General features: G+C 38.6%; 1 protein-coding gene across 1 annotated transcript in view; it reads right to left on the reverse strand.

Moving 5' to 3' along the window:
• meis1a (Meis homeobox 1 a) overlaps positions 1-22,754 on the reverse strand; it is a 57,654-nt gene extending 34,900 nt beyond the window's left edge. The window contains exons 1-7 of the mRNA XM_074629894.1: positions 22,233-22,754; positions 19,030-19,268; positions 16,701-16,842; positions 13,944-13,994; positions 13,806-13,856; positions 12,825-12,971; positions 7,691-7,802 (exon numbers count right to left, since the gene is read on the reverse strand). Coding sequence (XP_074485995.1) covers positions 7,691-7,802; positions 12,825-12,971; positions 13,806-13,856; positions 13,944-13,994; positions 16,701-16,842; positions 19,030-19,268; positions 22,233-22,244 — 754 coding nt within the window. The 5' untranslated portion in view covers positions 22,245-22,754. The remainder of the gene's footprint in view (positions 1-7,690; positions 7,803-12,824; positions 12,972-13,805; positions 13,857-13,943; positions 13,995-16,700; positions 16,843-19,029; positions 19,269-22,232) is intronic.
• Between the last annotated feature and the right edge of the window lie 1,519 nt (positions 22,755-24,273).

Raw genomic sequence — 24,273 nt, forward strand, 5'->3', positions numbered from 1 at the left:
GTTAAAGTTTGACATAATTGAGGGCGTGGCCTCTTTGAGTGACAGGTGGGTGCCATACCAGGTCGCTCTGCTGCGTCACCCCAGGCCTGCTACAGCTATCGCCCATTTTTGAATTAGTCTGGAGGCTGTGCCGTCACTTCCAAGATGACGGTGGCCGGATCCACTCACTTTGAGCTTCACAACAGCTCTTCAGAAATCAATGGGTGGCGTCACAGGGACTACGTCCATATTTTATACAGTTTGAAACCATAGAGCATATTATAGAAGCATTAAAATTCTTTAAGCAATGCCTTCATCTTTATCTCAGTCAATGGAAATGAACAATTAGGGATTGCTGATTGGCTGTGTGACCGCCACAGTGTGACACAGACAATGCAGCTGTAGCTTCAAAGAAACGGACCAAATATTCCACCACAAGACAATTCAGGAGATTACATTTAATTCCACCAAAACTATGTTGAATGCACTTTAAACATGCCAGTAAAAAAGAGACATCAAGTGTCCTTCCAGCAGTCGTTCTGTTTGCAGAACATGATGAATATCTCTCTGCTCTGCACATGTGAGATAAAGTAAAAGCAAACAAACACATGAAGCAGTCCAGTCGTGCTGCCTGTCTCCTCCATCGCTGAGCTTTTTAAGAACTGTTTGTACAAAATTTTATTATCCATGGTCTATTGGAAGAACGCTCACTGGAGAGAGAAGGAGAGAGTCTTTATTTTCCACTACGCACCATTTCTCCTCTGCCGGCGACGGTGGGAGGGGTCAGATGAATAAAAGCCAATCCAACGCTCGAATAAAGGTGACCTCACTGCTGAGGTCAGACCTGGAGTAAAAACACTGAGACGGACGAAGGACTGAGATGAAACTGAACGTATCCCGCTGAGAGGTTTTAAAGACATATAGGAGGCTGGAAGGTCTCTAAATACACGACACGGCCAAAAGTATGTGGACACTGGAACATTGCAGCTTTATATGACCGTCTGCACTCATCTGGTTTCAGTCTCTCCACCAGATGTTTGAACATGGGTGAAAAAGGAGCTTTAGTGAGGTCCAACATTGATGTTGGGTGATCAGGTCTGGCTCACAGTCGGTGTTCAAGTTCATCCCAAATGTGCTGGATGGGGTTGAGGTCAAGTTCTTCCACACCAAAAAACATTTCTTTATGGAGCTGGCTTCATGCACCATTGTTTAAAATATCATTGAATGCAACATTAAGATTTCCCTTCACTGGAACTCAAACCAGGAAAAACTGAACCGTGTACCTTTAGCCCATATAGAGCACAACACCCAACCATGAACCTAAACGGCTACAAACGTCTCTAAGCTCTGGCCTATTCTGAAAAAACTTCATCCTTGTAATTATGAATAAAACACTATTGAATTGATCTAAAAATCTAAAAATGCTGAATTTATCACCTGCCATTGTGCACAGCAATACAATTCAGAGATGTCACAATACCAGAAATTCGAGACCACCAGCAAAATTTCCCAATTCTCGATACCCAATGTGATACCATAAAAAACCTACAGGGATTTTTCCATCGCATTTTGTATTATTGCAGAAAATAAACTCTGTGGCAAACAAACGTTAACGATACTTAGACATTTTGTTCAGCAAGATAATCTCCACAAATGAACACCACTTTTATGATTTTTGAAGCGTAAATGCATTCGCCAGAAATAAAAAGCTAACGTTAGGCTATAAACGAACTACACCACGGTCACATCAGCGCAAGTATATACAACGAGGCTGTAAAGGGGGACGAGTCGGCGTGATGCCGTTTAGTAGTCTCATTTAGCCACTTGTTAGTGACTGACTTTTTAAAGACACGTAAAGGCTTCAAAATTCACAAGTGGGATATTTATTGATGTATTTTATGTCATAGAACAAAACGTTAAAATCTCTTAAGCTTTTGTTAACCACAGACCTTATTTCAAACATTTAACTAAAAACCCATTCAAAAAACCCATTGACTTCCAAAAGAGGGAACCGTAAGTGCTAAAATGCTAACTCATTTCCATTAGGACTCATTCCTGCAGAACTCTACGCAACCTATTTTTTGGCATTGACTGGGTACCAAAGTATCGGTTCTCATGACATCCCGAATAGAATTTTAAGATATCGGATTGGATGTGTCATAGTAGACTCTTTTGCCAAGTAGTTTCACATTTTGGATAAGTTTATTACCTTTCTGAAAGTGATACAGAAATATCAATATCACTGTTCATGTCTTTGCATTGCACAAAGTACCAAGCTGGAACCAGAAGGTTAGAGTAGCTTAGCATAAAAAGCTAGCCTGGCTCAGTCCAAAGTACAAAAACATTCATACCAGCAGCTCTACGATTCATTCATTCATACTTCTGTAAACAAACTGAAAAATTTGAAATTACATTTTTCCATATTAAGTGGAGTTGCGTGTTGGAACTATTTCTTGTTGAACAACAGTCAACAACAGCTTCCTGAAGTTTTGTCATCACAGTGAGGTTGCCAGATGTGTCTATCCAGAAATCAGAACCAAAACATGCGCGCTCTGTTCTTATCCAGCATAACTGGAAAGGATACACACAAGCGTTGGGAGGATGGATACACTGTTATTTGTTAAGCAATATTTCCAGCAAGTAACTCCCCCCTAAAACCACAAACTGTTTTTTAACATTTCTGTTTGTGTTTGGATTAAAGACGCAAAGTTATAGCGTGTGAATTAGTGAGATTTAGAGATGTTGTTATGTGTATTTTTGAACTTTGGAGAGAGCCAGGTTAGCGGTTTCCACCCTGCTTTTATGCTAAGCTAGGCTAACCACGTCATAACTCCAGCTATGTACTTAACACACAAACATGATATTGATGTTGGAAAGAAAGCAAACAAGAGTATTTCTCTCTTCAGTACACATTCAATGATGGAGAAAGCCCACTCAAAGTGACAGCATTATGGTCTTCTATGCTGAGGACATGTTTCTCTGTTTATGTCCTCGAGGATGGCAAATTAACACCGAGCCCTGGCCAAATACGCTGGGAAGTTTGGCTGTGGCTTCTGAGTTACAGTTAGCAGATGTCATTTGAAGTCCTGCTGAACTGAGGTTTTTCAGTAACGTCAAAGAAATCTCTTATTAACCACATTTGGCTTCATCACTGAGGTCAACTGGGGAGCTGGCTATGGGTAAGTGATGTTTAAATATCTACCAGCCAACAACGAGCGAGCTGAAACAGCTTGAGGTCTGGCTGCTGATACTGTACGTCCAGTCAGAGCGAACAGTTTGATGAAGCAGATTTGTTTCCAAATGAAGGTGTGACACAGTTTCTCTTTAGTTTCATAGTTTGGTTTTCAAAGTGTACTCCAAAACACCCAGAGTTGGAGATTGACTGGATCTTACTCTTGTAGTTTTCGTTATCCCCAAAACAATTGACTACAGCTTCGTATCCAACAAGCAACATCAGAATCAGACAATTAGGTTTTAATAAAAAAACCCAGTTTAAACTATCTAACCCACTTAAAAGTCGTTTCACACCAAGCACAGATTTTTGTCCAAAAATCATATGGAAATTTGTAAAAACTGATTTGTGGGTTCTTATAAATGTTTGCACACCCCTGCATAACATTCGTTCGGGGGAAAAAATATTCGGACGGACCTCAATTTCAGAGGATTTCTACGGAAATTATATAAATAAACAAATAAATAAAATTAAATAAAAATGGTAAATATAAGTTTGACCAAAGAAATACCTTGATCGCCGTCATTCTGCATTATGTGCTTCTGTCTGTTGTACAGAGAGTGTGTATTTTCGGGGCCTTGAAACATTGAGCGTTTGTTTTCGGGGTAACGAACTGTCGGACAAATGGACTTTTTTCTGCCCTATGAGACATTTTTCTGACTTTTTTCTTGTGCCCCCAACAACAACAACAGTCAGTGGATCATCAAAGTCAGTATGATTTATCCTCTGGGTACCATGAATATCTGGACAAAATGTTATGGCAATCCTTCCAACAGTTATCAAGACATTTCATTAAAAACATGTAATGTCAACCTCATGGTAGCATTAGATAAAATGTCACTGGAAGTCAGTAGGATACACCCTCTGGGGATCATGAATGTCTGTACAAAATTTCATCTCAATCTGTCAAGAACTTGTTGAGATATTTCAGTCTGGACCAAAGTAGTCGACCAACCAACCGACTGACTTTGCCATTCTTGTAGCCAAACCGCCATCGTGGCTAAAATCAATGATAATATCAGCATTTATTAACAACTACAGCTCCCATGAGCGCCATAGGCATGCTGTCAAAGTCCCAACAGAGTTGTTGAAAGGTCACAAAATAACTGCAGCCTTTGATTTGAATTGATGTTCAGATGTTATTGTCCAGTACAGCAGCAGATACTCATTAATCATACAGTAGAACAAGCAGAAAACCCCAAGAACATGTTTGTTTTGCTCAAAGACCGATGCATGATTAACAAATCACTTAGTAAATCATACGCAGCCTTTTTTTTAAAAGTCAGACTCGTAGGTTGAACTCGACAGCGCCCCCCCCGCACCACCCCAGTGGTGTAAACCTGTAAATGTGGGCAGCAGATAGAGAAACCACAGGGCTTGTTTCAGTTGGCCCGCTAACCGATGCATGCTAACAGAACCGGCTGCACTGAGACCAGCAGCATGACATCAGAGCTGCTGGACCCCTGTGTGTGTTTTATGATATGTGGACGCACATACGTTTTTGTTATTATGTCATTATATCCATGCTTGTATGTGGCGATGTTTTCATTAATTAATCTGCTGCGAAGAAAATTAGTGTTTGGCCTGTAAAACCTTTAAAAAAATAGTGAAATGACAATAAAAATGTCTAAAGTGGTATCTTCAAATTTCTTTCTTTGTCCAACCAACACTTCAAAACCCCCAAAATATTCAGTTTACTATGATTTAAAAAAAGGAAATCTGCAAATATTCACATTTAATGGACTAATCTGGTATTCAACTAGTCATTTCAGCCCTAATTTGAAGTCCAACTGTATATGCAAATTGCTTTTTGCTGTTACAGCACACATATCGGCTCTATAAATCACTTTCTATTTGTTCAACTTTGAGAAAAAAAAAATCCAAAACCAAAAGGGAGAAATATATATTTAATATTTTCTTGGTTTCATGATGGCGGCCCTTATTTTTTACATTAATCAGTCTGAATATCGTTTGTTCAGGACTTGTTTCCATACAGCCAATCAAATTGCTCCATTTTAAACCATATTTGCATAAAGCAGTAATGTCACCATGCCATCATTAAGCACATGACCAACAGGCAGCCTGCTATACAACACAACAACAACAACCCACATTGGCTTCATGCTATTATGAACACACATCTTGTCCTGCACCCGAGCTTGCTTAACGAGCCACCAAACAAACATTCACCGGGGGAAAACTAACTAAAAGATGGCTGATTAGCTGCTGAACATTAAACAGCACAATCAGTTATCTGCAAATGTGAAGATCAGTAAGTTTAGATGCTTAAATGTTCCTTATTCTTGAACAACAGTGCTAACAAAATCTTAGCATGTAAGCGACAGTTTCCACAACAAGTTTGTTATATTGAATCAACTGTCAATAAAACATCGACATCGTAAAGGAGCATTTCTGATATTCCTCCAAATATCATTTTCCTCATACTTTCAATAATAAAGAATAATAACAAAGTTAAACAACACTGACATTATTTTTTTACTGCAAATAGGAACGACTACCTGGGATTTCAGATAGATTTGTTTTTTACATGTTTCCACCCGCTGTGCAAATTTTAAGCAAATTTTCAAAAACCTGACAAATGAATTTAAATGAACTTATTCTTTCCTCAAAGTCCCAAAAGATTTTTTTAGTTTTTTTTTTACTCAAGATATGAATCTTGTACAAACAGTTATCAAGATAATTAACCAGATATTATCTTGTGTGCTCAAGATTCAGGACTTACTGGACACTATATATACTGGAAAAAGAAAGTTCGGAAACTTGTGTTTGGTGGATTATTTCTCTGTTGATATAATGCTAATGGTCATTGTATTTTACATCGTTGGAAAGCCTGTTTATTTACCTTCACAATGATGTCCAACTTGTAAGGATCATGCATTTGTGGGATGACCAGCACAGCTGATTATGTGGGGAGCACCCAAGAAAAATGTGCCAAAATGCTCTTGGACATCACTGTGAAGGTAAATAAACAGGCTTTCCAACGATGTAAAATACAATGCCAATTAGCATTGTAACAACAGAGAAATAATCCACCAAACACAAGTTTCCGAACTTTCTTTTTCCAGTTTATATACAGTATGTAAATATTTTGAGGTCAGAACAATAGTGCTATTCTCAAAGAGCACCTGTAGCACCTTCCTCAGCTGAGCATAAAGACATTTGGGGAATATTTTGGCATTTTTCTCTCATTTCTGAGTTTCCATTTAGATTTTTTTAAAACCAATTTGAAGTAAACGTGGATGGAAACATACTTTGAGAAAGTCTTTATGCATTTCTGCATATATTTGTGTTTTAGAGTGAGTGCATAGGATAAATACACAAAATGTGCGCTTAAACAAACAGACCTGTTTAAAATATGAACGTATATGAATTCTGTTAATGCATGTTTCAGTGTGAGTGTGTTCACTGCATGCTGTGTTATTTCTATTTCCCCCTGTACGTGTGTACGTGTGTGTGTGTGTGTGTGTGTGTGTGTGTGTGTGTGTGTGTGTGTGTGTGTGTGTGTGTGTGTGTGTGTGTGTGTGTGTGTGTGTGTGTGTGTGTTCTGGGACATAAAGCGCTCTTTCTTCCAGCTCCGCTCGTAGCTCACATCGTCTGTCAGCCTTCATCACTCTCTCACTCCCTCTTTTTCTCTACCGTCTCCCTTTATTTTCAAACTCACGTCAAGTCCAACATGACGGAAAACCTCTGCCACCCTTCATAAACCCTCACATACACGGACATTTACTCACATACCGTACTTAATAAGTACAAATTAGAGGTACTTCATAGCAACTTTATACCTCTACACCACTACATCTCAGAGGGAAATATTGTACTTTTTACTCAACTATACATTCGTCTGACAGTTTTTCATCCCATTCCTGTCCAGTGAAAACCACATACTGTATCTTCAGACGTGATGATGTTGAATGTTTGTGATAAACTGAAGGATGAAGTGTTCCTTTATGTAATGAGAAAATTCTCCTATAAACTATTTAAAAAGCCTTTTTGATCAGTCGGAAAATGCCTCGTCATAAAGCTGAAAACAGGGCTGTTTTTCTGACAGTTGATGATCGTATAGACCATGATGCATTGCTGTAGATTAAACTACCCAACAGTATATAAAGTGGTTAAAATTAGCACAACCATAAACATCTACAGCAGTAAAATGCAACATATACATTAAAGCTGCAGTAATATTAATCCAGAAACATCAGATATAATAGTAAAACACTGACAGGGAACGTTTTACTGCACAATGAATACTTGTACTTTTCTTACTTTAAATACATTTGGCTGATAATACTTACATACTTTTACTTAAGTAAGGTTTTGAATGCAGGACTTTTACTTGTAGTGGAGTATTTTCACAGTGTGGTATTTATACATTTACTGCAGTAAAGGATCTGAATACTTCTTCCACCACAGTTTATTTACAGAGTTCATATACAATTTTAAAACATACAGTAACCTCACCTTGTTCGCTGCTGTTGTCGCCGCTGTGAGACGTGTGTCCACCGCTGGACGGTCCCGGCGTCCCTGCCGACCGGATCGATGCTGCGTCATCATGATCTCTGCTCCATGAGAGCTGCAGGCAGGAAAGACAACCAATGAGACACAGATCAGATCAGTGACATCAAATGTAATAAAAACAGACCTTCATTCAGGTTGATGAATGAATAGTGAAGAAGGGAATATGCTGTTTGGTGGAGGTTGATCACTATCTTGTCATCTCATAGATCTCAAGACTCTCCTCCATTTGGGGGACAGGTACCAGCTTTCTTAAGGGGTCAAACTGTCTTTTTATTTCTGCTTTTAGAATGACTTATAACATCAACAAAAAGCCCCAAAGTTGGATATTCCTTCAGCAAAAGACAAAAAGTCCAGATCTCACTTTTCGCACTCCCAAACTCTACAACAGAGCGATCAACACAATTAGAAGTGTGTCAATAATTAAAAGCTTGTGTAGTTTGATCATTTGTTATCTCGTTTGGATAATAAACTGTTGAGACAATAGAGGAAGACAGAAAAGACTGGTAAAAGATGGTAATGTGAAACATTTAGAGTAGAACTCCAATGATTAATTACGACAAGGAACAACTTCTAAAAGAGATTGTCTACTTTGAAAGTCAAAACCATGTAAATAGATATTATATAACACTTATCTACTGAACTTCTTTGCAAAATAAATTTATATCATTTAAATCCAGACGGCGACTCCTCTGGTTGCAAAAAGAAGTCTGATTGTATAGCAGTCTATGAGAAAATGAGCCTACTTCTCACTTGATGTATTACCTCAGTAAACATTGTAAACATGAGTTTATGGTCTCAATCGCTAGTTTCAAGTCTTCTTCAATACAGCATGATGTTCATTTACTAAATTATGGTCCCATTTAGAGTCAAATAGACCATAAAGCAGGGGATGCTTTAGGCGTGGCTACCTTGTGATTGACAGATTGTTCTGGTGTGGGAGTTCTCCGTGTTTTCGTCTTCGTTACTTTAAACTTTTCACAGTGTGTTTTCAGTTCATGGAAGTTAATTATAACCTTTTTAGTCGCCTACTAATATTTATATGTACTTAGCTCCACCCTTCCGTGTCACTTCTGGTTGCAAAGGAGCAAGATGGCGACGGCCAAAATGCCAAACTCAAAACAGCAGTCCACAAACCAATGGATGATGTCATGGTGAATATGTCCGCTTCTTATACAGTCTATGTCTCAGACTCAGAATAGCACCACCTACAGAAAGTCACTCTGTTTGATTGACAGTTGATCAGTGCAGAAACACCTCATCTATGAGCGCTCAGTAACAAAGATGGAGACTAAAAAACAAGAAGGAGCAGGAGGATTATCAGTGTATCATCCGACCAAAAAGAAGGCACTTGAAAATGAAACCAGGGCTTTGGAGCTGCTGGTCATCCGACACTAAGCTGCTGGAGTTCACACTTCTGGGTGATTAAAGGGTTAAAGGCCTGACAAGTGGCTGCTGAGAGCTGATTTAAAACCTGCTCGGCTGGCTCGGAAAACAGACACAACCTGACTTTTCACCTCTATTATTCTGCTTCTCTGGGAAAAGAGAGAAAAGAAGAAAAGAAAAAAGATCAGTGTGTGTGTGTGTGTGTGTGTGTGTGTGTGTGTGTGTGTGTGTGTGTGTGTGTGTGTGTGTGTGTGTGTGTGTGTGAGATCAGACAGATGAACACACAGCCTGTTTAAAACTGACTTGTTTCCAACAGCAGATGTGACTCCTGCAGCTGGATGATCAAATATATCTGCTCATATTCCATTTTCCCTTTTTGGGGGATTTCAACATTTCATTTTTTTTTAATAAACCCTGCAGAGCTGCTTCTATTGCAGCCAAAAAATTTAATAATATAGTTTGACAAAATAGTCTTAACTCAACGCAAAGGTGTGCTGACAGACGGCTGGCATCACAGACTGGTTCTAGGGACGTGGAACGTCACCTCTCTGGCGAGAAGGAACCAGAGTTTGTGTGGGAGGTGGATATAGAGTTGGGCTCGCCTTACACTGGGTCTGGAACCAAACTCCTGTAGAGGGGCTGGACTCTCTCCTAATGTCTGCGTTGCCCAGGGTGAGAAGCGCCGGGCAGATGTAAGCCCTCGGCTGAGCGCTGCAGTGTTAGAGTTCTTCCCGGAGAACAAGAGGGTCGCCTCGAATACCATTTTCCCACCAAAATTAGCGCATATATGCAGTTTTTTTTAAACACGGGAATACTCGCTAAAATAGGCAATGGACTCCTTTCCCAAAGCGAGTATGCCGTGCAGTTGCACTGGCCTTTCAAGGTATTTTTTCCTGCTGTGTCACCTACGACGTCACGGATGCACGAAGCAGGGTTAGTAAACAGTGGAAATGTTACGGTGGTTACTTTATTTTTTTATATCTGATACTTATTCAGTCTCTCTTTCAAAGAAAGAATAACAAAGACGGTTTTGATGAGTTTTATTTTGTTTCTGTCGAGTTTGAATGAAGTTGTTTCAATGATCAAGCGAGGTAAAATGACTGTTGTCTGACTGGAGTCTGGTGGCTTTGAGGAGAGCATAGTAATTGTAGGTTTTGTATATTAATAAATTATAATAATTGTCCAAATCCCTGTTAATTTTACTTCACTTTCTCTTCAACGAGCGTCATGTAGCGTCACGCCGGGAAAAGGGGTAAAAATTAGCGTGTCCACCCGGGTGTCATATTTCCCTCGCTGCCGAGCTGGAGCCGATAAACACCCGTGACTACTGCAGAGTTATATCCCGGGAATGAACCTTTCCCATTAGCGACAAAAGCCAGATGTTACTGGGTTTTTAGTCCAGTGGGAAAGGGGCTTACAAGTTGCTGAGAGGAAGGCTGACTGTTGTTTGTGCCTATGCACGCTATGCACTACCGACTAAGTGTCGGGCCATATTTAGCCCCCTACAATCGGCAATGGACACGCTATTTTTTGCCCCTTTTCCGCCACGATGTGATGCATGTGGAAGTGAATGTAAAATAAACACAATCAACTGAGATTTGGACGATTATTATAATTTATTAATGTACAAAACATACAATTACAGACAACAGTAATTTTATCTCAATGATCATCGAAACAACTTCATTCAACTCGACAGAAACAAAATGAAACTCATCCAAACCACCTTGGTTAGCCTTTCCACTGTTCAAACAATCACCAACTCTGGTTTGGCCGAAAAATATACTTGATTCACAGAGTTACATGTGAAAAGAAACAACCGTTTTATGCTCTCCTCAAAGCCCCCAGACTCCATTTACAGAAACAGTAATTTTACCTCACTGATCGCCTTAAAACACACTTCATTCAAACTCGACAGAAACAAAATAAAACTCATCAAAACCGTCTTTGTTAGTCTTTCCACTGTTCCCACAAACTCTAGTTTGAGAGTTTGAAAGAGAGACTGAAGTAACAGATATAACAAAGAAGTAATCACCATAACATTTGTAATGTTTACTAACCTCATTGGTGTGTCAAACGTGACACACCAACAGAAAGGCATACTAATCTACTGGCAATGGGAAAGAAGTCCATCACCTATTGTTATTGCGCTAATTTTGGTGGACAAAAAGTATTAGAGTCTCTGGGTGGGGTACCTGGAAAGGATACCATATAGGGACTCTATGGTTCTGCCGGGGGACTTCAACGCTGTTTTAGAAAAATTATGCTTTCATGGTATTTAACCTAAGAGACCTTTTTTAAAGTCCTTCACCCTTTACATGCTTTATGTTGGGAGGCTTTGTTCCGGGTGGCTGGAGGTTAAGATAAGATGAGCACCTTGTAGATGTTCCTGACTCCCATGGCAAAGACTGGGATTGTTTGGGATAGTATGTAGGCTGAGTGAATGTAATGTCACTTTACGTTTTTGGTATATCGCTGTAGTCGTGCTGTGCCAAGAGCTTCTCTGATCGGACTTGTGTTGTAATAAACTTATATATTAAAGTAGGGACAACTGAGAATCATTGACTTGACTTGTATCCATCTAACTGAAGATTGACCTCATGTACAAGTTTTCCACATCAAACGCTCATAAAGATAGAGAAAACTGGAGGGGAATAGTCCGCCTGCTCTGAACCTGAGTTATTGGACTCCTGTGTTAGTCATGGCAGAGGGGCTGCAGCTTTGGTGGTCGCCAAAGCAAAAACCTGGGTGTGGGAAGGGGTTCGAGGAGGCTATGGACTTTCGTTTGGCCTCAAGGAAGTTCTGGCAAACCGTCAGATGGGAAAGCAGGGCTTGGCTCAGGCTGTGTTCAATAGGGGAGGAGAACTGCTGACCCGCTCTGGGGATATTGTCGAGCGGTCGAAGAGCACTTTACAGAACTCCTGAACCCGACCAACATTTCCTCCATGGAGGAGGCACCCATATCCCAGAGGTCTCTTAAGAAGCTCCTAAGCGCCAAGGTGCCAGGTGTGGATGAGATTCAGCCTGAGATGCTGAAGGCTCTGGACCATAGTATATAAAGATGGACGACATGATAGCTCCCCAAAAGTGAAGCCAAAACATCTGGATTGCCCCCTGGTGGCTGGCTGCAGTAAAGGTCATAAATCCCACCCCCTCCATGTTAGTGGATGGGATATGGGCCAAACTAAAAAGTCAAAGTACACATCAAATAAAATTTCCCCAAAGATGGTTCCCGTCATTTTAGGAAGTTCTTATCACGCTGATGTATGTTCAAGTGTTGTTTTCTTGTACGTTTGGTTTTAATTCGTTATTTGATGCAATAAAAAGAGAGTGTGACGTCATGATTGACAGCTGGGGTATCACAAAGCTCAGCTTCGCTGGGAAAGTTTATGACCGGGTGCTGGAAAGGAAGCTTTGGACCTCAGATCCAGGATGAGCAATGCTGACTCTGTCCTGGTCGTAGAACAGTGGACCAGCTCTTCACCCTGGCGTTCACGAGAATGGGACGGACGTGAAGACACAGTGACCTTGGCCTTTGATCTTTTACCACCAAAATCGAATCAGTTCCTCCTCGAGTCCAAATGGACGTTTGTGCCAAATGTTAAGATATTCGATCAAGGTGTTTCCAAGATACGGCGTTCAGTGTGGATGCACGAAAGTATCGTCAAGTTCCAGGAAGTGACGGCGAGCTCACCTGATCAATGTTGTTCCCTGATGACCTGATGAAGTCCTCGCTGTCCGATTTGTTTCCGTCTCTGTCGTCTATAACTAGATCGATCGGCATTTTCCCTTTCAGACAGCTGATGTATCGATGACAGAAGTTATCACAAAGCTCATGAACCTGGAAATAAAATATATATTAAGAATAAATATCTTAACACAGTCAATACGTTTTAAAACAATAGGCCTACAATTTTAGTATTAGTATAGTTCTAAAAGAGACCCAAAAAGTATAATAACGGTCACTGCAAACAAAGACTCTGACCACAATATACAGAATATACATGTAGATAGTGGTAGAATGTAACAAAGTACATTTACTCAAGTGCTGTACTTAAGTACAATTTTTAAATGCTTATACTTGAATTGAGTATTTCCATTTTATGCATTTTTACATCAAAAATCATGATGATGCAGTCCTATACTACTAATCTACAGTAGTACACAAAGTATCTAAAATTAGCTCCACATTGACGAAGTACAACATCAAAATGCTCTTACATGTTTTCATTAGTGATAAAAACTGAATATTTTATAATAATATAACACTTTGAAAGGAGCAATTCATAATGATTACTTTTAATTTTCATACTTTAAGTATATTTTGCTGATAATACTTCTGTACTTTTACTTAAGTAACAGTTTGAATGCAGGACTTTTACTTGCAATGGAGTATTTTTAGATCATGGTTTCTCTACTCCTACAAAAATAAAGTATCTGAGCACTTCTTTCACCACTGCATGTAGATGTATAATACCTAAAATTCTAGGAACGTAACGGTGATATTATTGGAATACTATAAGATCACCGTGTTTTTTTGTTCAGGATTAAACTTGGATTACCAGCACAGCGGACATCTTTGCTTTAATGTCATTACTTTATATATAGCAACAGACGTTGGTCAAATTGGAGTCTGATAAATAAAAAGGTCAAAGGTCACTGAAACAAATCTGACCTTCTCCAGCTCCAGGAGGTGGAAGCGCAGCACTTGTATCGACTGGACCATCTGAAAAAAGTGAGACAAAAAATAAACACTTTTATAATATAATGGTATTTAAAATCACAACAGTGTAATAGTAATAATATAACTCACCAAATTATCCAGCTCTGGGTTTGATGAAAATAAAGGCCTCTCTGATCGGAGCTAGACACAGAAAAAAATATTTTAATTATCAAACAACACAGCCAACTGCCCTGGGGCCCGGATCCTCAAGCTTTGTTTATTCTCGTGCGAGACACAGTGGCTTGGGCCACCACAGATGGCGTGCAAGCCACGAGCACACACAAAGGCGTTTACGCTCAACACGCTATTCTCCGAAACGCCAGGGGGTGTACAAACAAAATGTTCTGTGAAGAAGCAAGAAGTCAACGAGTCAAAACACCGTAATTAACTGTAAAATCATATCAAATATTAAAGGACATACTTTATCGCCTTTATACAATCCATGTAAAGAAATGAGTCAAATGTTTGGAACAACAAAGGTATTATAATTAGGGCTGTCAAACTTAACGCAATAACGCAAATTTCTTTAACGGATTAACGCAACTTGTGATTTTAGGTTGTAGCAGGCTCCGTTTTAAAGCTAGTGTGAAGATACTGGTATCATATGAAACTAAAAAACCTAATGAATCCACTGGTACCAACCATGTCATAGTAGCTTATCACAAAGGAGGCTAAATGTTGGCGAGGAAAAACTGTCATGGCCATTTTCAAAGGGGTCCCTTGACCTCTGACCTCAAGTTATGTGAATGACAATGGGTTCTATGGGTACCCACGAGTCTCCTCTTTACAGACATGCCCACTTTATGATAATCACATGCAGTTTGGGGCAAGTCATAGTCAAGTCAGCACACTGACATACTGACAGCTGTTGTTGCCTGTTGGGCTGCAGTTTGCCATGTTATGATTTGAGCATATTTTTTATGCTAAATGCAGTACCTGTGAGGGTTTATGAGGAATATTTGTTATTGTTTTGTGTTGTTAATTGGTTTCCAATAATAAATATAAACATACATTTGCATAAAATCAGCAGATTTGTCCACTGTTGATAAAAGTATTAAATACCTGACAAATCTCCCTTTAAGGTATATTTTGAACAGATAAAAAATGTGATTAATCATGAATAACTATGGACAGGATTAATTGCGATTAAATGTTTTAATCAATTGACTGCCCTAATTATAATGAAACGTAGGTTGAAAGGTTGAATATTCTGTAAAAAAAATGATTTGGCTGTCAAATTATTTACTCAAATGTAGATTCTTTTAGCAGCATTTAAAAACAAATTGTCGTCTTTCTAAAATACTGAGATATAAATATAAGAACAGTAAAAAGGAATTAATTATTTTACTTCTTAATTTAAGTTAAAGCTTCAGTAGGCAACATTTTCTTTAACATCATTGGGCAAAAATTCAATAATAACCTTTCAGCATATTGTAATTCAAATGTTCTGAGAGAAAACTAGACTTCTGCACCTCCTCATGGCTGTTTTCAGGTTTTAAAAATCTAGCCTGTGACGGGAGACTTTGACCAATCACAGGTCATTTCAGAGAGAGCATTCCTATGAGCGTTCCTATTGGCTGTGCTCTGGCTGGTGGGCGGTGCTTGGTATTTCTTCAACTGATCTCAACATGGCTGACGGGTCTCAAACTTTCTCATTTACCAGCTAAACAGTACACTACAAGATGAGGCATTACAGTAACATAATATTGATTCATATTTGATCAGCGCTGCCTAGTTTGACCGGAGTTTGCGAGTGATTGACTCCTGGCTCTCATAGACGGCAACTGGACGGCAGACTCCAGATCGGCTCTGATTGGTTGTTTTCCTACGGTCTGTGAAATCCTGCAGATGCCATTAGGAGCACCGGAGGACAACGGAGGACACAGAGGCACATGATTTTTTTCAGATTACCTGTGTCATGCACTACTGTCAAGATATATAGTGACCATTTTATAAAAATAACTTTTTTTAATTATATTTGCTCCATTTCTACCCACTGCAGCTTTAAGCTTTTATCAGTATTTGTGGCAGCCATGCCTGAAAATCCCTGTGCACGCAGCGGGTGCCTATTTACAACTAGCATTACCGCCTCGCAGTTGTATGCCTCCGCCAACAAGTCAAGTCGCAGTTTACATCACTTCATCATTCTATCCTGTTAGACATTGTGTGAAATTGTCATAATTAGCATATGAATTCTTGAGTTACGGCCAAAAACGTGTTTTGTGAGGTCACAATGACCTTTGACCACAGTTCATCCTGGAGTCCAAGTGGACATTTGTGCCAAATTTTAAGAAATTACCTCCAGGTGTTCCTGAGATATCGCGTTCATGAGAATGGGATGGACGGGCGTACGTACAGACAGACAACCCCAAAACATGATGCTTCCAGCCACAGCTGTCGCTGGCATGAAAATTAGGGGATGCACGACCAAGCGTCATAACGTAATTTTTTGCTCGCCCTTGCACCAGGGACACCAAGGCAAGCATAAAACTAGCTCCAGGGGGCCCGGAGGCTCCAGGTTCACTGTGTGGTAATAAGTTTGTAGTCATTTAAGCCAAAAAACGGCTTCTCATTTATGTCCACTGATTGTTGAATTTGCCGGCTGAAATGAGGGTTTATTTATTTGTAGTGGAGTATTTTAAGTAAACAAATTGAACACTTTGAACACCACAGACTAATAAACACACAATGCACGGAAAGTGGGATAAATGGGGGGTCGGCTGGGGCCCACAGCTCATTTTAGCCCAGGGGCCCCCCTCGAGGATTAATCCGGCCCTGGCCCTTTCTGATCCTGCAGATCTGTTCTGTATTAACTCTGACACGTGGATGAAATGTGTGTTTCTGTACCTGTTTGGAGAAGACTGCGATGTCCTCGTTGAAGGAATCTGAGGAACAGACGTCTCCTCCGGCCACGCCGCTCTCTCTCGGCGTGCAGGTCGCCAATTCACATTTTTCAAAAATCAGTGCGAGCAGAGGGAATAAAGGATGTCTGAAATAGAGAGAGAAGGGAGGAAGATCAGCTCAGACTGTAACACAAGCTGCCTCAAACTGAGAATTAATGAGAAAGATTTAGAATAATCATCTTAAGAGCACTTTTATAAACGAAAAAAAGGAGAAAAATTCAAGTGTTTAGTGCAAATTATAAGAAAACAAACATATTACAGAAAGTTGCTCATGTTTGGAGGTATCCATCCTTTAAATTGCCGTCTCTACCCAAACACAGTCGCACAGGAGTTCGTGAAATAGTACCAAAAGTTAATGTATTGATTTGTGTACATAGACACAAATTAAAATTTTTGTTTGTGATGGTCAGCACAAAAGAGGTCAGGAGACCGGTGTTTGTGTCCCGTTTGAAACCAGAAGTCAAAGTTGATTTGTGACATAACTTCCGTACTTAAGAACCGCCACTTCCGGAGTTTTTTTTAAGCCAAACCACGATCTTTTCCTAAAGCTAACTAAGTAGTTTTTGTCACATGGTTCATCTCCCCAGGATATTTCTGATCCCCAACAGACCTCAGTGGCTTTTTTGGTTGTAAACAGAATAGGGCTGTCAATTGATTAAAATATTTAATCGCAATTAATCGCATGATGTCCATAGTTAATCACGATTAATTACAAATTAATCGCACATCTTTTTTATCTGTTCAAAATGTACCTTAAAGGGAGAAGTATTCAATACTTTTATCAACATGGGAGTGGGCAAATATGCTTGCTTTGAAAATCAATAACCAACACAAAACAATGCCAAATATCGTCCAGAAACCTGTCCAGAAAGAATACTGCATTTAGCATAAAAAATATGCTCAAATCATAACATGGTAAACTCAAGCCCAACAGGCAAGAACAGCTGTCAGTGTGTCAGTGTGCTGACTTGACTATGACTTGCCCCAAACTGCATGTGATTATCATAAAGTGGGCATGTCTGTAAAGGGGAGACTCGTGGGTACCCATAGAACCCATTTTCATTCACATATCTTGAGGTCAGAGGTCAAAGGACCCCTTTGAAAATGGCCATGCCAGTTTTTCCTCGCCAAAATTTAGAGCAAGTTTGGAGCGTTATTTAGCCTCCTTTGCGACCAGCTAGTATGAAATAGTTGGTACCAAAGGATTCTTTAGGTTTCTAGTTTCATATGATGCCATATCTTCACTTGAGCTTTAAAACTGAGACTAAAAGAAATTAGTGGTGTTAAAACAAATTTGCGTTAACATATAATTATAGCCCTAACCCAGAATAAGATCAGGAGCTGGTAAAGGCGTATTTAGTTACTGTGGACCAGCCCTCTGGAAAGCCTGAAAACAGTATGTACATTTAAAGCTAAGCAACAAAAAAAACTGCTGTCTCAGGCCTATGAACATTGTGGGTGTGTATTGGGTGTATGAATAAATATATTTCTTTTGTTTTTATTGTTAACTTTGTAGTTATACCACTAAATTGCATGTGCTTGGTGGGGGGTTTTTTTTGCCTCTTTTTTATGTAAAGCACATTGAGTTTCTTTTTTTATATAAAGCACATTAAGTTTCTTTGTAATGAAATGTGCATCATAAATAAAGCTGCCTTGACAGCCTTACAATGAGCATAATGAAATAAAATGCATTGCTATTTTACAGATTAATCTGCCCATATATATTTAAAATAGCTCAGCCTTGCACTTATAATAACACAATGATATACTGAGCAGGCAACAACACGCTGACAGGAGTCATTTTTCTGCATAATGAGTACTTTTACTTTTGATACTTCCTGCTCATAGTTGTATTTTTACTGAAGTAAGATTTTGATTGTGGGACTTTTACTTATGGAGTATTTCTACATTTAGGTGTTGCTACTTTTACTCAAGTAAAATCAGAAATACAGAATCAGGAGCTGATAAAGATGGTAAAGAGCTGAATCTACTTCTTCCACAACTGTTGAGGCGTCTGTTTCTGTTCTGACCTCCTTGTGAACAAGCAGCAGGCTTCATTTCATCACACTAACACACTCAGATATCGTTGGTCTGGCTCAGCTCAGCCTGGAATGGAACGGCGTGTAGCTCAGTCCCAAACAGTGAGAAGTTAAACAGATAAATCAAACATGAAACTGTTTTCACAGAAAAAGAAAACTGTTCTGAAAGAGCTTTTTTTGTCCTCATGAGTCCTTTTTTCTTTTTTTTTTATAGTGCGAGTAAACTAATCATACCCATAAATGGCGTCTTTGTCCCTCTTGACGGCGTCCCCAGCCGTGGAGCCCATGCTGCCGCTTGTGTGGGTGGACTGGCCGTACTGGTGTGGAGGGTAAGGGCCAGCAGCGGCAGCGGCGGCAGCCAGGTGCACGGCCTGCAGGGAGCGGGCGGCAGCGGCATGGTGGTGGTGATGGTGGTGTGGGTCTCCATACACCCCACCCACCCCCTCCAGCCCGTAGTGGGCCAGGTCTTCATACTGGAACACAGAGATAAGAGATGTGTGACCTTTGACCTCTTGAGCAGTCCTGTAGGAGCTGTTCGCTGACCTCAGGAGAGGTCGAAACGCAGATAAATGTGAACGATAAAAACTGTATGCAGGGTTTATAAGCAGGGTGAAGATGTTTAATGGACTTGAGTATAATTTAAAAGAGCGATGCCTCAGTAAACACAATAAAATGACACAAACAGACACAAAAATCAATGCTTATTTCAGAAAAAGAAACACTAATTTGACTGCTTTTGTGCCTAAAAATAAAAATAATCAGACTATTCTTTAAAGAAGAATTAGGTGGGTGTTTTTTCCATTTATGTAAAAGAAAAAATACCTCTAACACACGGAAATATGATTTAATCTAATCGAACAAAACCTCAAAAGGTGACCAGAGAGAGGAGTCAACACCTCTCACAAACAGTGTCAACAAAAAACGACTATATGCTACAGGTGTTCCTGTTATTATGTCCACCCCCTTGTTTATTTCCTCTAACGTGACAAATACTGCAATGCTTTGGGAAAATAGAAAACTTTTAAACACCCAGTCGGTGTTTTACAGTTTAATGTTCTCACAATCTTATAAAATGTAGGCCTATAATTCAGTATGTTGAATTTTCAAAATAAAAACACCCTGAAACTTGTTGAAGCAGAAGTGAAGTTTTCCACGTTAAATACAAATATCGACAAAATAACATTAAAATCTAACAACAAGGTGGAATTAAAACGTCTCTGACAACCAAAACTGAACTATTTGTTGCAGGGCTGTTGTATTAGATCACATTGTTCAGGTGTTCCTATTATTGTGTCCACCCCTGGTTTATTTACTGTGAAAGAGTTAACAGTTTTTAAATTAATTTTCAGATAAAAATCATTCAAATTAAAACAGTAAATTCCATTTTAACTTTTCCTTTAAAAAGAAAAACATCACACTTGACACAAAACACTGGGGAATAATCCATATAGGGGGTGGACAAAATAATATGAACACTTTAAAACATGATGCAGTTGAATGAAAAACAACAATTAAGTTTAAACATCTCAGACAGAAACATTATAAATCTTATAAATATCAGACTGCACTGTGCAGGTGTAATTTATTTTGAATAATATTAATATTGTTATATGCTTATAAAAAAATCTCCAAAGCAATAAGAACAAAAACAGCCATTGTAAGAAAATAAAAATCTGTTATAATTAAAAAATTGAAAACATGATTTCAGTTTTGTTCCTATAAAGAACCTGATATATTTATATAATCTCTGTATGACTTATTTGTTTTAACTTCCAGACTGTGTATCTTCATTACTAGGCCAAAAAGTGATTTGTGACAAAAAAAAATCTTTTTTAATTCTATTTAAATAAAAGGGAATTTATTATTTCTATAATTTTTCTTTGCTTAAAACATTTCTGTTGGTTTCTTTATTTTTAGTTCATTTTCCTAATTTAACATAAACAGCTACAGGTCTCTTTACTGTGACCGAAAATTCGTTACATAATCTGTCAGATATTTATTTAATAAAAAGTTTTTTTTATGTTAGAATAAAGTTTAAAAGAACCTCTCGTAAAAGTGTCTCTGTGTATATATGGGCTCTGATTAGACCGATCACTGATCAGTAATCAATAAAACACAGTTTAAACTTTGACCTCGACAAAACAGCCGCCATGTGAACAAAAGAGTTTGAATAAATGTTTTCATTTGAGGAAAACTTTATTGAACTGTTTGTGTGTTGAGCTCCATCAGTTCCGGTTGAACAGATTTAATCAGTTGTGAAACTAACAAAATAAAATGTTTTTTATTCTCCGCCGCTGAAGCTCAAACGGCCTCTGAGCCGAAAACACAGCGACTGATCCGGTAACGACAGTCCGCTGAATGTGGAACAAAGTGTTTCTATGAGATTAGAATATAGAATTTAGAAAATAGAACTTAGAATTTAGAACATAGAACTTCTGATAACAATGTTGCAACGTTCATAAATTTTGTTGGTGGAATTAAAAAAGTTTAAAGTTTTTTTTAACCTAAAACTTTTGTCATAAATCAACTGAAGAAAAACTTTAAGGCCTAAAAAATTCAAAATTAACAAAATAAATCGTGAGCAAGTTTCTTCAAATCACAGCAACTTTTATTATGAAAAATATAATTATTTAGATCCCTAAAAGACTTTCTCTATTTGTAAGTTTAGAAATGATCTCCTGCAGCTGACATTTATTTTTCTTTCTTTAATTCTGTGCTCACTGAAGTGAATATAATTTTATTTATTTGTTACACTGTTGCAGTTATTATTTACTCAATCAAAAGTTTTCAAGTGTGCATGGAATTTCTTTTATATAAATGTGTTAATACGAATACAATTTGGTTTCTTTATAATATGCATTGTGTCTAAATTGTTTGTAAATTTGTAAAAAAAATGCTTTTTAAAAAAAAATAAAGAGAGAAAACTATGAAATAAATTTTTCCTGTGAAAAGTTAAATTGATTATCTTTACGCACGGGAGAAAGTTTGAATCATTACTATAGTTCGTGAATTAAAATGGGAAATATGAATAGCTATAAGAAACAACGTTAATATTAATATGATCTTTATTTTCCCATTCTATTGTTTTTTATATTTAACTATTTATGTTTCAGTGTACTCTGTTGTATATGATGTGAATTTCCTTGGAAAAGCGTTGTGCTTGAAAATGCTCTACAAATAAACTTGTTATTATTGATTTAAAAAAAAAAAAAGATTATATTTCCAAATAAGGGTTAATTTATTCATTAGTTTAATAGTTTAAATCCTGTTTAATCACAGTTTTCTGTCAATTTAAAAAAAAAAAAGTGGTTCAGTGTTTTCCAGAAATCCAAACTCAGTTTATTGAACATCAAACTTTGAAGTCAACCCTGAAGACAAACCATCCTCTCTCATCCTCTCTCATCATCTCTCTAATAAAAGTTGTAATTTTTACTCACCCGTTGCGCCATCGGCTCCGTCTCTCCAGCCGGACTCCAGGTGACTTCCCGCGGGGCAAAACACACATCCAACTCCCCGGTACCGGAGCGTTAATCACTTAATCCCGTGTGTAACCGAGTCCATCCAGCAGAGAGAGAAACGCACAAACACACACAGAGAGAGAGAGAGAGCAGCCGCTGCGGGTCCCTGAAGGCGACACTCCTCTCCGGTCTCCACGGTAACCAACCGACCTACGGCGACACTCCGCTCGGCCACCAGCAGCAGCACCAGTCCGGGCAGAAAGCTGTCCTGCTACCGGCCTCCAGCTCCAAGCGACCACACAACCAACCAACCAATCAACCGCTCAGTCAGTAAGGCCGAATCCGATCAGGTTACATCCAAACCGGGGGGATAAAGTGAGGCGGTCCCGCCCGCTGCGCTCTGAGCCGGGCCGTGCCGTGCAGCGCTGTCTTCTGCGCTGCGGAGGTGCGTTCAAATCCCCATCGCAGCTCCGGCAAAGCGGCTTCCTCCTCCTCCCTCGTCTCAGAGCAGGCCGTCAGGGTGTGAGGGAGGGAGGAGGGAGGGAGGGAGGAAGGAGGGAGGAGGAGGAGAGGAGTGGAGTGAATAGTTTCTTTTCTCACTTAAAGGAGCAGAGACTCCAGCCAGTAGTAGTATCTTCTTTATCCTTTTTTGAATTTTATTTTATTCATTTATTCATTATTATCATAATTATTTGTATTATATTTTCTATATTTTCTATTTTTATGTATATGTGTATGTTCGTGTATAGTTTCTTTTCTCACTTAAAGGAGCAGAGACTCCAGCCAGTAGTAGTATCTTCTTTTTCAGCAGACCAGATCAGATCAGCAGACTCTGTCACAACTTTTAAATCCCTTCTTAAAACCCACTTTTATAAAATGGCTTTTCAATCAGCTGAATTATAGTCTTTTGTATGCTTGTGTGCTGATGTGTATATATGTGCATATGTAACTGTGTGAGTATGTATATGCTTGTTTGTTTTTTTTGTTTTTTTTTAATTATCCCATTCTATTGTTTTTTTTATCTAACTTTTGGATGGAGGGACTGTGAGGAGACAAATGTGTCTGATAATTGAGGAATTCATTGTAACTACAGAAATGACTTTGGCATGGTGTTTGTAACGTGTACCTTAAGGACAACTACATTTCAACACAACAATATAATAAAACTCCTTTTCAAAGTAAACATTTTGATTAAAAACAAATCTATAAAGTAAAAGTACCCAGAACTTTAGGGGGCCGAAGACTCCTGGTTTACAATGTGACAGTTATAGTTTGTGGTAATTTGATTAACTGCAAATGTGTTAGTTAATGCTGTTTGAACTAAAGCACCATATAATGAGAGGGGCCCCTGAGTTAAAATCTAGTTTTAAGGTGTTTAGTTTATATTGTGCTTACTTTGTGCAGATAAACTTAGTCAAATTACCACAAACTAATTACTAAATGATAAATAAATGCACACAGAGTGTGACAATAGGAGGTCAAGAGGGACCCACAGCACAGAGGCCACAGTAGGTTAATCTGGCTCCGAGTAAAAGAACAGAATAAATAGTATGCAGTAAATTGCCAAATTAATAATAACATATTTGACAAATGTCTTTTTTATTTTCCATTTAAACCCGAGTCAGTAACGAGTTGATCGTTTAAATGTTTGACAGCAGCATTAAATCATTCAGGCCATTATATTTTTGACATAATATTCCTACATTAATGATAACTCCATGATTTCTTTTCCCTCTAATGATACTATTTTACTTTGCTTTCGTCACCAATCTTGGATGGTGCAGTAACTTGTCACTACTGTCATTAGTTTACCGTGAAGATAAATCTGTGTTTTTAAAAAGAAATAACGTCAAGTCAAAGTTTTAAATGTGGGAGAGAAAATAAACTGTAGTAGATTCACTTTGTTTGCACATACTGCTGAACTCTTGTACACCTGCACCATCTAGTGTTTGTAAAGCGTTAACACCAGCCAGAGCACTCATTTATTACTAATCATATTTAAGATGTTTCATCATGATTT

The sequence above is a fragment of the Sebastes fasciatus genome, chromosome 3 (assembly GCF_043250625.1).
Source record: "Sebastes fasciatus isolate fSebFas1 chromosome 3, fSebFas1.pri, whole genome shotgun sequence".
Lineage (NCBI taxonomy): Eukaryota > Metazoa > Chordata > Actinopteri > Perciformes > Sebastidae > Sebastes > Sebastes fasciatus.